Source organism: Sardina pilchardus, chromosome 1 (genome assembly GCF_963854185.1).
Source record: "Sardina pilchardus chromosome 1, fSarPil1.1, whole genome shotgun sequence".
NCBI lineage: Eukaryota > Metazoa > Chordata > Actinopteri > Clupeiformes > Clupeidae > Sardina > Sardina pilchardus.
In genome coordinates, this window is record NC_084994.1 from 8,729,362 (window position 1) to 8,742,377 (window position 13,016).

The following is a 13,016-nucleotide window of genomic DNA, read 5'->3' on the forward strand; positions in this document are numbered from 1 at the left end:
ACACAAGACCAGACAGTAAACCTGTGCTGATTCCCAGTTAACCATGACCCATGGATTACCACAGGTCCCTATGTGCTGGTTACTGAGAGGAAGAACTGGACAGATGCTCAGAGATACTGCAGAGAGAAACACACAGACCTGGCCAGTGTGAGGAATCAGACAGAAAATTACCAGATAGAGGAAGTTAGTGGAGAAAGACGTGCCTGGATTGGTCTGTTCAGAGCTAACTGGTCAGAGTGGTTTGTAAAAGTACTTTGTAAAAGAGTTTGTAGACTAAACCTACGCATACATCTTAAATAGTATATTTGTATCTCTAATAGTTTCACAACTACAGCCCTTTGAAGCTTCGGGTCATTTTAAGCATTGTGGTGAACAATCCTTTTTGTTCAGCTTGCAGCATTATTGGCTCTTTTGGTATTTCACACCCATTTGTGAAACTATGTTAATAGATGAATATAAATAAAACATTATTATTATTATTATTATTATAAGTTGAAACATAATGCTCATGACATGCATTTTAAAGACTTTTAGTTTTAGTTTTAAAGGAAACTAGAATACTTTATGTAGCCTAAATTCTAGCATATGTTAAAATTAAGACACTGTTAAGACAAAATGGTCAACCAAAGTAAAAAAAAAACAAACAAAACTTAAGTCTGGCATATTCAGGTAGATGATCTTTATTGTACAGTATAATAAGACAAGGTTAAAACAGGTCAGACCCTCCAACATGAGGGAAACTCATGACGTAGAAGTCCGGCCATGTATTGGTTCAATTTATGTGCTTAGCACAAGTAATTTCACGAAACTAGCTTATTACCTGGCTTAAAGGCTGCATCAGCAATTACGAAATCCCCCTTTATGCAGTCTTATTTGATGTATTTGCCCCCTTTATGCAGTCTTAATTGATGTCCAGTGCTGTGAAAAAGTATTTGCCCCCTTGCTAATGTTGACTAAAAAGAGGAATATGGCGTTTGGTTGAGGTGCGCACATCCACAGAAACACTAATCCAGGTGCCGGACAAAAGTGGTAGACAATGTGAATAAAAAGTGTATTTTGGAGCTTATACCCAGTGTGCGGATCAATCAATCACATTAAAAAGAGGAATATAAAATCATCTTTTGGACATTGATCCTCATGTTTTTTTCCAGTTAGCCTGTTTGATTTGCATTGAGCTCAATGAGCGTCAAACAGTCAAACACATGGTGAAGGGTATGTGATGATGTGGGGCTATTTTAATTCCAAAGGCCAAGGAACTATCAGGATGCATAATATCCTGGATCCATGAAATAGCTGGCCTTCCTCTATGGGAATTTAACATAGGGGGGCAAATACTTAATAAGAAAAACATTAATTTATTTAAGATACATTCTTCATTCACAAAGAACATTAGTGTCCTTAAAGGTTGGATTTTTACTCCTTTTTCAAATTCAGGCATGAAGATCAATTTCCAAAAGATGACTTCATATTCCTCTTTTTAGTCAACATTAGCAAGGGGGCAAACACTTTTTTCACAGCACTGTATGTCGTCTTATTTGTTATTTTAGATGTATTTCAGTTTGCTTGTTTGTTTGTTGAATGAATTATGAAACACAATAAAAAAAAAACTTTGATAACAAAAAAAAATGACAATTTTTATTTTTATTCTGCCCCATGCTCCTTTTCAAGAAAATGCTCGGTGACCCGGTCGTACCAGCTGGGCGTCTTCTCCAGGGACTTGACCAGTGACCTCTCGACGGCCAGCAGAGCTAAGCTGCTCCCACAGCCCTGGCCCGCGGTGTTGCGGCTGTGGGACTTGAGACGCTCTAAACAGGAGGAGCTCCCGTCTACCGCTGCAGACGCGACTCCGATCGTTGCCACTAACGAGAACAGTTTGTAAAGCTGCGGCATGGCGCTGTCCAGCTCCATGTCTTTAAGGAACGCCAAGTAATCGCACAGCTTTCCCCGGTCGCCCTGCAAGTCCCGGTTGGAATACAGGACTTTGAGTTCAGACCTCAGTCTCCCTGAGTTGAAGTGACGACCGTAATTCTTCAGGACACTCTGGAATGCCTCCTCTGGAAACGCCTGTGTCATGTCATCAAACTTCCCCGGATTGGCTAACTCCAAGAAGAGCATGCTCTCCAAATTTGCAAAGCGCTGAGGGATCTGCTCCGCCATGATGTGGAGGACGACCGCGTACAGAGTCCTGTAGCGCCCCTGCGGATCCGCCGGTTGGGTCCGCCGCCGCCGGCAACGCTTTCTCGCGGGCTCGTCTCGAGGGTCTGACGTGAGATCTGCCGCTTTGGCGTAGACGGCTTGGAAAGCCCCCTCGGACGACTTCTCCTTGACAAACGCAAGAAGAGACTCGATTCTTTTCTTGCAGTAAAGGACGTCCATAGCCCTCTGCTGGACTGCATCAAAGACCGCGTCAGCCTCAGAGAAGATGTGTTCGAATGTGTACAACATGAAGACAAACTCGAAATCCTCCAGATTCCTCACAAAGCTTTTGGCACAGTAAAGTGAGTCATCGTCCACTGTCGTATCTGCAATGATGTCATCAAATGTCTGCAGGAGGACGTCGTAGTTGTTTGCCACAGTGCTCACTATACGTGATGTGAAATTCCATTGAGTACAAGCGTTTCCGGGCAACCTCGAACGGCCCGCAGACTCCAGAAAAGACATCCTCTTTGTGGATTTTGAGAAAAATGTGGCAATCCCAGAGAGAGACGCAAAAAACATTCTGCACTCGGGCAGGCACTTAGCGCCCTGCGACAGCACCAGATTCAGCCTGTGTGCATAGCAGTGCACAAACATTGCACTGGGAGCCATTTCTTTCACTTTGGCCTGAAGACCATTGAGAGCCGAAGGCAGGACAGCAGCCCCATCGTAGGTCTGTGCCACGAGCTTCTCCTTAAAGTTGTAGTCCTGCATGTTCTCTATCAACACATCAAAAACGGACTGAGCATCTCGGCCCTCGGGTGCGCCGAAAAATCCAATAAAGCGCTCCTGAATTTTACCGGCAGCGTCCACGTAGCGGACGATGACCGAGAGTCGGGCACGGCAGGACGCGTCAGTCGTTTCATCCACCTGCCACCCAAAAAAGGGAGCATCCTGAATTTCATCTCTGATCTCGTCGGAGATGGTGGCGGCGAGAGCGGAGATCAGGTCGTTCTGAATGGTATGGGACGTGCCCGAAAACACGGTCGAGGACTCGAACTGCGTGGACAGAACAGGGTCGTATTTAGCTAACGTTTCGGTGAACTCCCTGTAGTTCCCCTTGTTGGGTGATTCGCTGCTCTCGTCGTGGCCCCAGAATGACAGCTCCTGACGCCCGAGCAAGGACGTCACGTCAATCAGGCGGTTTAGGAAGGCCCTGTTTTGTTTGACCGTCTCGTTATGTTTGGCCACTTGAACGCGGGCACCTTCGCTGTTGGCATGCTCGACCCTCAGCCTACCCATGCAGCTTAATCTCGCGCTGGCACTCACGTGTTCGTTGCTCTTCTCGTGCCTTTTGTACGCTCGGTCGAAGTTAGACAGATCTCCGAAGCCCACCTTTGACCAAACCACGCATCCGTGAGGCGATTTCATCAAGAGGCACGGCCAGCAGTACATTTTCTTTGTCACGGCGCTTGCGGTCAGCCAGCTGACTTTGTCGTACCAGGAGAGCTGAAAGGACCTGTTCCTCTGCCCAATCTTCTGCACTAAATCGATCTTGGGCGTGGCTCTGCCCTGCTCTTTAATTCGAAGTTTCTCCTCGTGAGGAAGGCTTTCGAATGGCATCGCCAAAATCAGGTCGACGATATTAGCACTGTCTGCCATCGTGCGAAGTTTGACTTTAAGGTAGGAACTGTGTATAAAAGCTCCGCCGTAGTGGATAGATTTACGAGGCTTATCTCCAGTGTGTGTTGCCATGTGGGTGTTGAGACTTTGGGAATTTTCAAACGCTTGCTCACAACGAGCACATGCATATGGCTTTTCCAGGAGAGCATGGTTTTGCATGTGGCGTTTAATATTTCTCGCTGTTGTAAATGTCTTCCCACAGTGAGTACATTCATACGACGTTTTGCCGCTCGTGTTCTGCTTTTTGTTCTGCTTTTCGTTCTGCTTGTCGTTCGCACCAACAGAGTGCGTTTGCTGGTGTTCCTCGAGTTCTCGCAGGGCTGTGAAAGTCCTCCTGCAGATGATGCATTGGTACAGACAGTGTAGCAGTCTGCCTGTGAGTTGCAGGTTGAGTTCATCACTCTGTCCATGTGCCTCCTGTTGCTTCATGGGTGGGTGTCCTGACGCACCTGTAAGAGTTACCATAGAGACATAGAATTAGAATGAATTGATTGCATACTCTGTGATCAATTTATCTAAATCAGAGGTGGCGATCCACATGCGGCTCTGCCTCCTGTTGTGCAGCTCGCGGCTAATCAAACATGTTCTCACTTCTCCTTGGACTGAAACATTTTCATCTATTTCTGATAAATCTGAATGAATTTCATTATTCTGCAGTTAATTAGGCTGCCGATTATGGAATGTGAGAGCTTGTCTTGTTAAACAATTTGTCCATTGTAATTTGTGTTTTTCATGTTGGTTTTAGAACTGGATATAGGGGGGAAAAAAGCGCATTTTTGTTTTCCCAATGTTGGTTTTAGATGGGAAAACTAACAAACAAATCATACACAGACCTTTAATGCTACTGTTGCAATCAGGAAAACGTAGAGGAAAAGGCCTGAAGCTAAATGCAAATAGAGGATCAAGGACATTCAAAAGTAGGAATTGTTGGTTTTGGTTTGCTACTTAGTCTCAGACTTAACTGATGACACTGACAACTGACTACTTTTACAAGGTAAAAGTAGGCTAGATTTAAACACCAACGTCAGAGAAGCAGACTTGTTTTTCTTTTTGTCTCTTTTTGAGTGGTGTGGAATGTCTTTCGCTCTTCATGCTGAACTGGTTAGCCACCCATGATCTAAACTCTTTGTATGCATCCATTTTTTCTTGGAATGCATTTTTTAGAATGTTTCAATCTAAATCTGGACAAATGAGCAAATCAATGATTACTTGCAAGGAGACTTTGAGCACGTCCCAGGTGCTGAGCAAAAAGGTCCAATTTTTGTGGGGGAAAAGTTAGCACACTCCTTGGTATTCTTTTTTGATTGTCCTTTTATGTTTATTTTGCAAATGTATCTGCCAAATGAAATGAAATAAACTTAAAAAAAAGGACATCAAAAAAGAATAACAAGGAGTCTGCAAACTGTTTTCACAAAAAAACATGAATCAATGACAAGTCAAACCAACATTATAGACTTTAAATAAATCCTATGCAGTTTCAGTTACTTTGATGACTGAGTCACATATTTACTTTTATGGGGCAGCCGTGGCCTACTGGTTAGGGTTTCGGGCTTGTGACAGGAGGCATCTACGGGGAGGGTAGCGTAGCGAATGAGTAGTGCGATGCGAAGTTCGCCACTGTTGCGTCTGGTGTGGCTACTTCCATTGACTACAGTGATAATTAACTGCTGCAACATACGCGTCGCGAACGGAACGCTTCAGTTACGCGTCTGGTGTAGCTCCCCTGTTACACTACCCATATAACCTACACATACAGTGCCTATAGAAAGTCATCATACCCTTTTGAAATAGTTACTCTTTTTGTCTTACAGCCTGAAATCAAAACCCATTTTAAAAAAAATCTTTTCCAGTTTTATTTACAAATTTAGCTGTACAACATCAAAATAATGAAAAAAAAGTCAACAGTTCTGAAAATTAATAAAAAATTAAAAACTAGAATAACAGGGTTGGAAAAGTCATCATACCCCTGACTTAATACTTTGTAAAGCTTCCTTTTGCTTTCATTACAGCCATCAATCTGTTTGGAAATGTCTCTATTATAGCTTTGCACACCTAGATAGGGGAATATTTGCCCAATTTTCCGTGCAGAAATGCTAAAATGTAGTCAAATTCTGTAGGGAATGGCGATGGACTGCTCTCTTCAAGTCAAACCACAGATTTTCTATAGGATTTAAGTCAGGGCTCTGACTTTGCCACTCAAGGATATTCACCATCCTATCCTTAAGCCACTGCTTTGTTCTTTTGGCAGTATGTTTTGGATCATTGTCGTGTTGGAAGGCGAATGACCTGCCCATCTTCAGCTGTCTAGGAGAGGGACGCAGGTTTTCCTTAAGAATGTGGGTGTACTTGGCAGCATCCATTTTCCCTTTTATCCTGACCAATTGCCCAGTCCCCGCTGAAGAGAAACATCCCCACAACATAATGTTGCCCCCACCATGCTTCACACTAGGTATGGTGTGTTTTGGGTGGTGTACTGTGTTGGTTTTCGCCAAACATTGCGCTTGGAGTTCTGGACATCTGGAATATTCTGGAATATTCTGCTACCATGTGGAAAAAGCTTTTATGGTCAGATGAGACTAAGATCGAACTTTTTGGAGACTAAGATTGAAGTTTTTGGACTGAGCTCCAGGCGCTAACCAAACACAGTATACACACCCAAACACACCCAAAACACACCATACCTACTGTGACGCATGGCGGGGGCAACATTATGTTTTGGGGATGTTTCTCTTCAGCGGGGACTGGGCAATTGGTCAGGATAGAAGGGAAAATGGATGCTGCCAAGTACACCCACATTCTTGAGGAAAACCTGCGTCCCTCTCCTAGACAGCTGAGGATGGGGAGGTCATTCGCCTTCCAACACGACAATAATCCTAAACATACTGCCAAAAGAACAAAGCAGTGGCTTAAGGATAGGATGGTGAATATCCTTGAGTGGCAAAATCAGAGCCCTGACTTAAATCCTATAGAAAATCTGTGGATTGACTTGAAGAGAGCAGTCCATCGCCATTCCCTACAGAATTTGACTAAATTTTAACATTTCCGCACAAAAAATTGGGCAAATATTCCCCTATCTAGGTGTGCAAAGCTATAATAGAGACATATCCAAACAGATTGATGGCTGTAATGAAAGCAAAAGGAAGCTTTACAAAGTATTAAGTCAGGGGTATGATGACTTTTCCAACCCTGTTATTCTAGTTTTTAATTTTTTATTAATTTTCAGAACTGTTGACTTTTTTTTCATTATTTTGATGTTGTACAGCTAAATTTGTGAATAAAACTGAAAAAGATTGTTTTTAAAATAGGTTTTGATTTCAGGCTGTAAGACAAAAAAAAGTAACTATTTCAAAAGGGTATGATGACTTTCTATAGGCACTGTATACTGTAGCCTACAGCCACCAAGGGTGATGTAAGGCAGGCAGGCATGAAAATGCAGTTGACTTTATTACTGATATTGTGCCGAGTCTGCTGACTTTGGGCAAAGCTAACAAGACTGAACTATTTTCTAAGGAAAGTTGGCAGTGTGGCTGGTGTTGAACTTGGTGTTGGTGTTGTTGAAGTGTGGTGTGTGGTATGGTGTTGAAGTGTGGTGTGTGACTGTTCAAAGTTCAAGTGTATTGTCATGTACTCATAAAAAAGCCTTTATAAGTAATGAAATTCGTTGTGCTCAAGTGTCCATTCAACTACAGATATAAATGAAAAAGAAAATAAATAAATAGATAGGCCTACTATACAAAAAGAGGGGTTGGGGAGCAACAGGGGCAAGTGTAGACTGTGTAGGCTGTATTAGCTGTAGGCTGCAAGTGTAGGCTTAATTTGTTTCAACAGTCATGTCAGTGCAAATAACTAATATGAAAAAGTCTGTAAATATGATACATTTATCTGAAAGAACTTACTTACCCAGGAGATAAGCTAGCTCATCCTCATCCTCTTCTTTCTTCACTTTAACCTCCACTGTTGTCTGTGGCGTTTCAGTGTTCGTAACGTTGGACTCTGCGATGTCTGTCTCAAAATCCCTTTCAGTTTTACAGAGAGGCTCTGCAACGGGTTTTTCCTCATTGTGTTGAAATGTAATCATGTGACCATATTCGCCCTCTTCTTTTACATCTTCTTCTTTCACCACCACGCTCAGCGTTTCAGTAACGTTAACGTTACCGCCACCGCCAGGACTAGACGCAAGTCCGAGATCCATGTTTCCAACGCACCAAAGATGATACCACCCAGCGTTTTCTACAGCCTGTAGTCAGAAAACACAACAACACATACTGTGAAGATGACAAAGAAAGTGTAAATGTGAGACAACTTCTAAATGTTGTGATCATCGTTGATCGTTGTTTTCCTACCATAAAGCACGGCAAGCTTTTTCACAAGCCTTCTAGAATGTCCCCCTACACTTTGCGATCAAGAAAATATTCACTGTAATTTTATCTGAACACGCAACTTACCTCAAGTAAGAAGAGTAACTGAAACTCTGAGCATGGGCATCAGGTAACCTGCTGTTTAAGTCGCACACAACGGAGGAAAGTGTTCACCGTGCAGATGTTTATCCACAAACTTCCGTAATCTGGAGCCGACTAACTCTGATGAATGGAATTTCTCATGGTTGGGAAACCAAACACACAACTACGCATATACTGCCCCCTCTTGGAGTGGAGTTTCACTACAGGGACGTGGGTGGCTGGATAGATGTGGGCCCACAGGTGGGTCTCAGAAAATGTCAATATCGTGGAGAAAGACCACCCCCACCGCCCCAATTTCATTATATTCATACATTCTAGGTTCATTCGAAATTAGATATTCATAGCCATTCAACAATAATAATCAGACCCGGCTGCAGAGAGCAGTGATAAAGGGGGCATTTGAGATTTTCAGGGGGGCACTATCAATCGTAAAAGGCTACAGTTAGGATTAGGCCAAGTAAAACTGAGGGGGCACCTTTTTTGTTTGAGGGTGCACCGCCCCCTTTTGCCCCCCCCTGCAGCCGGGTCTGATAATAATAATAAAAATATTCTAATGTTTTGAGTTTTGGCTTTCATGAGCTGTAAGCCGTAATCATCAAGATTAAAATAAAAATAAATGGCTTCAAATATTTTACTTTGTATTAATGTGGAATACATTAAATATTTAGGCTACTTTTTGAAAGACCATACATGATATAGACAGGGATGTTAAATTCCTCTTGCTCAGAGGATTTCACACAGCGGCCAATCATTCAACAACCAAGGCTTTTGCCATCTAAATAATAATAATCAATAATCAATCACTTTAAAACATTACCAATAGAACAGCCTTCAAGAACATTTCACTGGGGTTATCAAACAGGCACCTGCATTTGGGAGATGGATAGATAGATAGATAGATAGATAGATAGATAGATGGATGGATATAGATAGATAGATAGATAGATAGATAGATAGATAGATAGATAGATAGATAGATTACAAAAATAATTCTAATGTTTTGAGTTTTGGTTTACATTTTTTTACATTGTATGTTTTGCTTTTTTTTCAGCAAAGTAAAAAAAGAACCTTGGAGCCTCCCAAAGTACCTTAACAGAGAGTCCGCGTACCACCAGTGGTAGGCTACCCATACCACAGTTTGAGAACAACTGCACTACAGCTAACTACTACACCACTGACCGTACACACAGCTGAGCTCACTACTACACCACTGCCCGTACACACAGCTGAGCTCACTACTGCACCACTGACCGTACCAAACACACAGCTGAGCTCACTACTACACCACTGACCGTACCAAACACACAGCTGAGCTCACTACTACACCACTGACCGTACACACAGCTGAGCTCACTACTACACCACTGCCCGTACCAAACACACAGCTGAGCTCACTACTACACCACTGTACCAAACACACAGCTGAGCTCACTACTACACCACTGACCGTACCGTACACACAGCTGAGCTCACTACTACACCACTGACCGTACACACAGCTGAGCTCACTACTACACCACTGACCGTACACACAGCTGAGCTCACTACTGCACCACTGACCGTACCAAACACACAGCTGAGCTCACTACTACACCACTGACCGTACACACAGCTGAGCTCACTACTACACCACTGACCGTACCAAACACACAGCTGAGCTCACTACTACACCACTGACCGTACCAAACACACAGCTGAGCTCACTACTACACCACTGACCGTACACACAGCTGAGCTCACTACTACACCACTGCCCGTACCAAACACACAGCTGAGCTCACTACTACACCACTGCCCGTACCAAACACACAGCTGAGCTCACTACTACACCACTGACCATACACACAGCTGAGCTCACTACTACACCACTGACCGTACCAAACACACAGCTGAGCTCACTACTACACCACTGCCTGTACACACAGCTGAGCTCACTACTACACCACTGACCGTACCAAACACACAGCTGAGCTCACTACTACACCACTGACCGTACCAAACACACAGCTGAGCTCACTACTACACCACTGACCGTACCAAACACACAGCTGAGCTCACTACTACACCACTGACCGTACACACAGCTGAGCTCACTACTACACCACTGACCGTACACACAGCTGAGCTCACTACTACACCACTGCCCGTACCAAACACACAGCTGAGCTCACTACTACACCACTGCCCGTACCAAACACACAGCTGAGCTCACTACTACACCACTGACCGTACACACAGCTGAGCTCACTACTACACCACTGACCGTACACACAGCTGAGCTCACTACTACACCACTGACCGTACCAAACACACAGCTGAGCTCACTACTACACCACTGACCGTACCAAACACACAGCTGAGCTCACTACTACACCACTGACCGTACACACAGCTGAGCTCACTACTACACCACTGACCGTACACACAGCTGAGCTCACTACTACACCACTGACTGTACCAAACACACAGCTGAGCTCACTCTCTATGCAACAGTGATAGGCACTGATCTATAAAGAATACCTGGATAGACTATCTCATTGTTGCTGACCCATCAACAATGAAGCCAATGGAACTGTCCCGAGTGGTCCCATAATGGCGGCGTGGTGTTCCAATTCCATTGTTGCAGAACGGCAACATTATTTTATGTAAGGGATAATGTATAGAACGCCGGTCATTATCGGAAAATAATTCCCGACAGGATGAACTGAACCCCGACGCGCAGCGGAGCAGCTCAGCAGCTCCTTGGTGTCTGCGTTCCGTGTCAGGTCGTCCTCCAGCTCCTTGGTGTCTGCGTTCCGTCAAAGATCCTTCATTACTCCGCTTTAACCCTCTCTGGTTCCGTGTCAGGTCGTCCTCCAGCTCCTTGGTGTCTGCGTTCCGTCAAAGATCCTTCATTACTCCGCTTTAACCCTCTCTGGTTCCGTGTCAGGTCGTCCTCCAGCTCCTTGGTGTCTGCGTTCCGTCAAAGATCCTTCATTACTCCGCTTTAACCCTCTCTGGTTCCGTGTCAGGTCGTCCTCAGCAGCTCCTTGGTGTCGGCGCACTGGAGGTGCCTCTTGTTCAAGCGTTTATACGTCCTCCCTCGCTCCTCGATCCTTACTGATCTACATACGGAATGACGGGGCGGCAACAATGGGATAGTCTATCCCTTTTTCTATCTTTCTTTATGTAGATCAGTGAGGATCAGGGCGAGGGAGGGCGTATAAACGCTGGATGAGAGACACCCCATGTCAGGTCGTCTTCCTACTTCTTCAGCAGCCCTGACAAGGACCTGCTGGCCACCCCCCGCACCATGTTGAGGACTTTTGGGGACAGGGCTTTCTCTTTCTCTTTCTCTTTCTCTAAACGGTAGCCTAGTTGACAACAGCATGCCGTGATTCCAGTAGGGGAGAGAGGGGTAAGATGAGCCGAGGGGTAAGGTGAGCCATACCTTGTTTCTAGGATACAGTAAACAAATGTAATTATGACAGCATTCTAAGGGGGAGGGACCCTTTCCTAACATCTGTAGAGAAGGAAAGCACATGGAAAATTTGGTAAGAAAGTCATTTGGAATAATGTGGTTTTTTTGCTCTCTGAGTGAATTCCATGTTTGTCCAGAAGTAAGATGATTTAGAGAAAACAAGAATAGAACAATATTTAGACACATTATAAGTTGGTGCCTTTAGCTATTATATGAGGGCTAATAAAAATGACAAATCTTAGCCTAGCTTGTCATGAGAAGCATTTTTTCCCGAAATGGTTCTATGGGGTAAGATGAGCCATAAGAGGTGGGGCAAGTTGAGCCACAAAAAGCCTGACAATATCAGGCCTATATTTTAGGCTTTTAAATTGCAGTTGAGTTTATTTTTTAATAAGGATTACAATATTATATGTTAACATATGAGAATAATATACAATATTAGCCTATATTTTAACATATTTTAACATGTGAGAACAAGGTAATATGATCCATGCATCCACTGTATGTCCCTTTTAAACTTTAAATGGACTTTAAGATAAGTTTAAAGGTTGAATTGGTTGACATAGCTTCATACAGGACATATTTCGTGTAATGAACAATGAAAAACTTAATAAAACAATATTTGCTTTGGCTTATTTTACCCCACACATTGGCTCATCTTACCCCGTGCATGGGGTAAGTTGAGCCACTCGACCACTTTTTTTCAAAAGGGCATATCACTGGGTCTATACAATGTTTTCAATTATTTGTTTTAGTCAAATAGTAGCAGGGCACTTTGAAGTTTGATATGGTGTGAATATTGCAAAAAAAGACGTCTTTGACATGACGCTGTGATGAAAAATGTAAAAAGTGGCTCGTCTTACACAACTCCCATGATTTCTCTCCGGCTTTGGACATGTAGTCGCCGAGTGTGAAAACAGACCAAAATCGTACAATGTGGCGGCCATAAGGCATGGTCTAAAACTCTTTAAGATTTTTCCAGACGTATTGGAGAAATGAATGAGAAACTTAAGCTACTTCCAGGATGCTCTCTCGGAGGAGGTGCGTGCGGGACTGTTGCGCCTAGTTAACTGACGCATACTGTAGGCTCGAATCCCACTCACGTGACCTTAGTAAGAGCGGCTGCCATTTTGGACATGTAGTGGACTGAAGTTTGAATGCAATGGACGAGAAAACGTAAATGAAAAACGAGTAAAATAAAAATGCAGAAAACACCTTCACTGTCCAGCGATGTAGGGCATTTACAGGGTGAGCAGAGGGATCGTCACTGGAGCCGG

General features: G+C 43.8%; 1 protein-coding gene across 1 annotated transcript; it reads right to left on the reverse strand.

The window, feature by feature from the left end:
- Positions 1 to 674: 674 nt before the first annotated feature.
- Positions 675 to 8,380, reverse strand: LOC134086201 (52 kDa repressor of the inhibitor of the protein kinase-like). Its single transcript, XM_062540013.1, has 3 exons — positions 8,265 to 8,380; positions 7,720 to 8,056; positions 675 to 4,268 (listed from the first exon to the last, which is right to left on the reverse strand). Exons 2-3 carry the CDS (start codon positions 8,009 to 8,011, stop codon positions 1,642 to 1,644), a joined length of 2,919 nt encoding a protein of 972 aa, XP_062395997.1. The 5' UTR covers positions 8,012 to 8,056; positions 8,265 to 8,380; the 3' UTR covers positions 675 to 1,641.
- Between the last annotated feature and the right edge of the window lie 4,636 nt (positions 8,381 to 13,016).

What these genes read in the sequence shown, in the direction of transcription:
- LOC134086201 (XM_062540013.1), bottom strand. Translation starts at nt 8,011, where the DNA reads ATGGATCTCGGACTTGCGTCTAGTCCTGGCGGTGGCGGTAACGTTAAC. An exon ending in TGAGCTAGCTTATCTCCTGG is followed by an intron (nt 4,269 to 7,719) that starts GTAAGTAAGTTC and finishes TAACTCTTACAG; the next exon opens with GTGCGTCAGGACACCCACCC.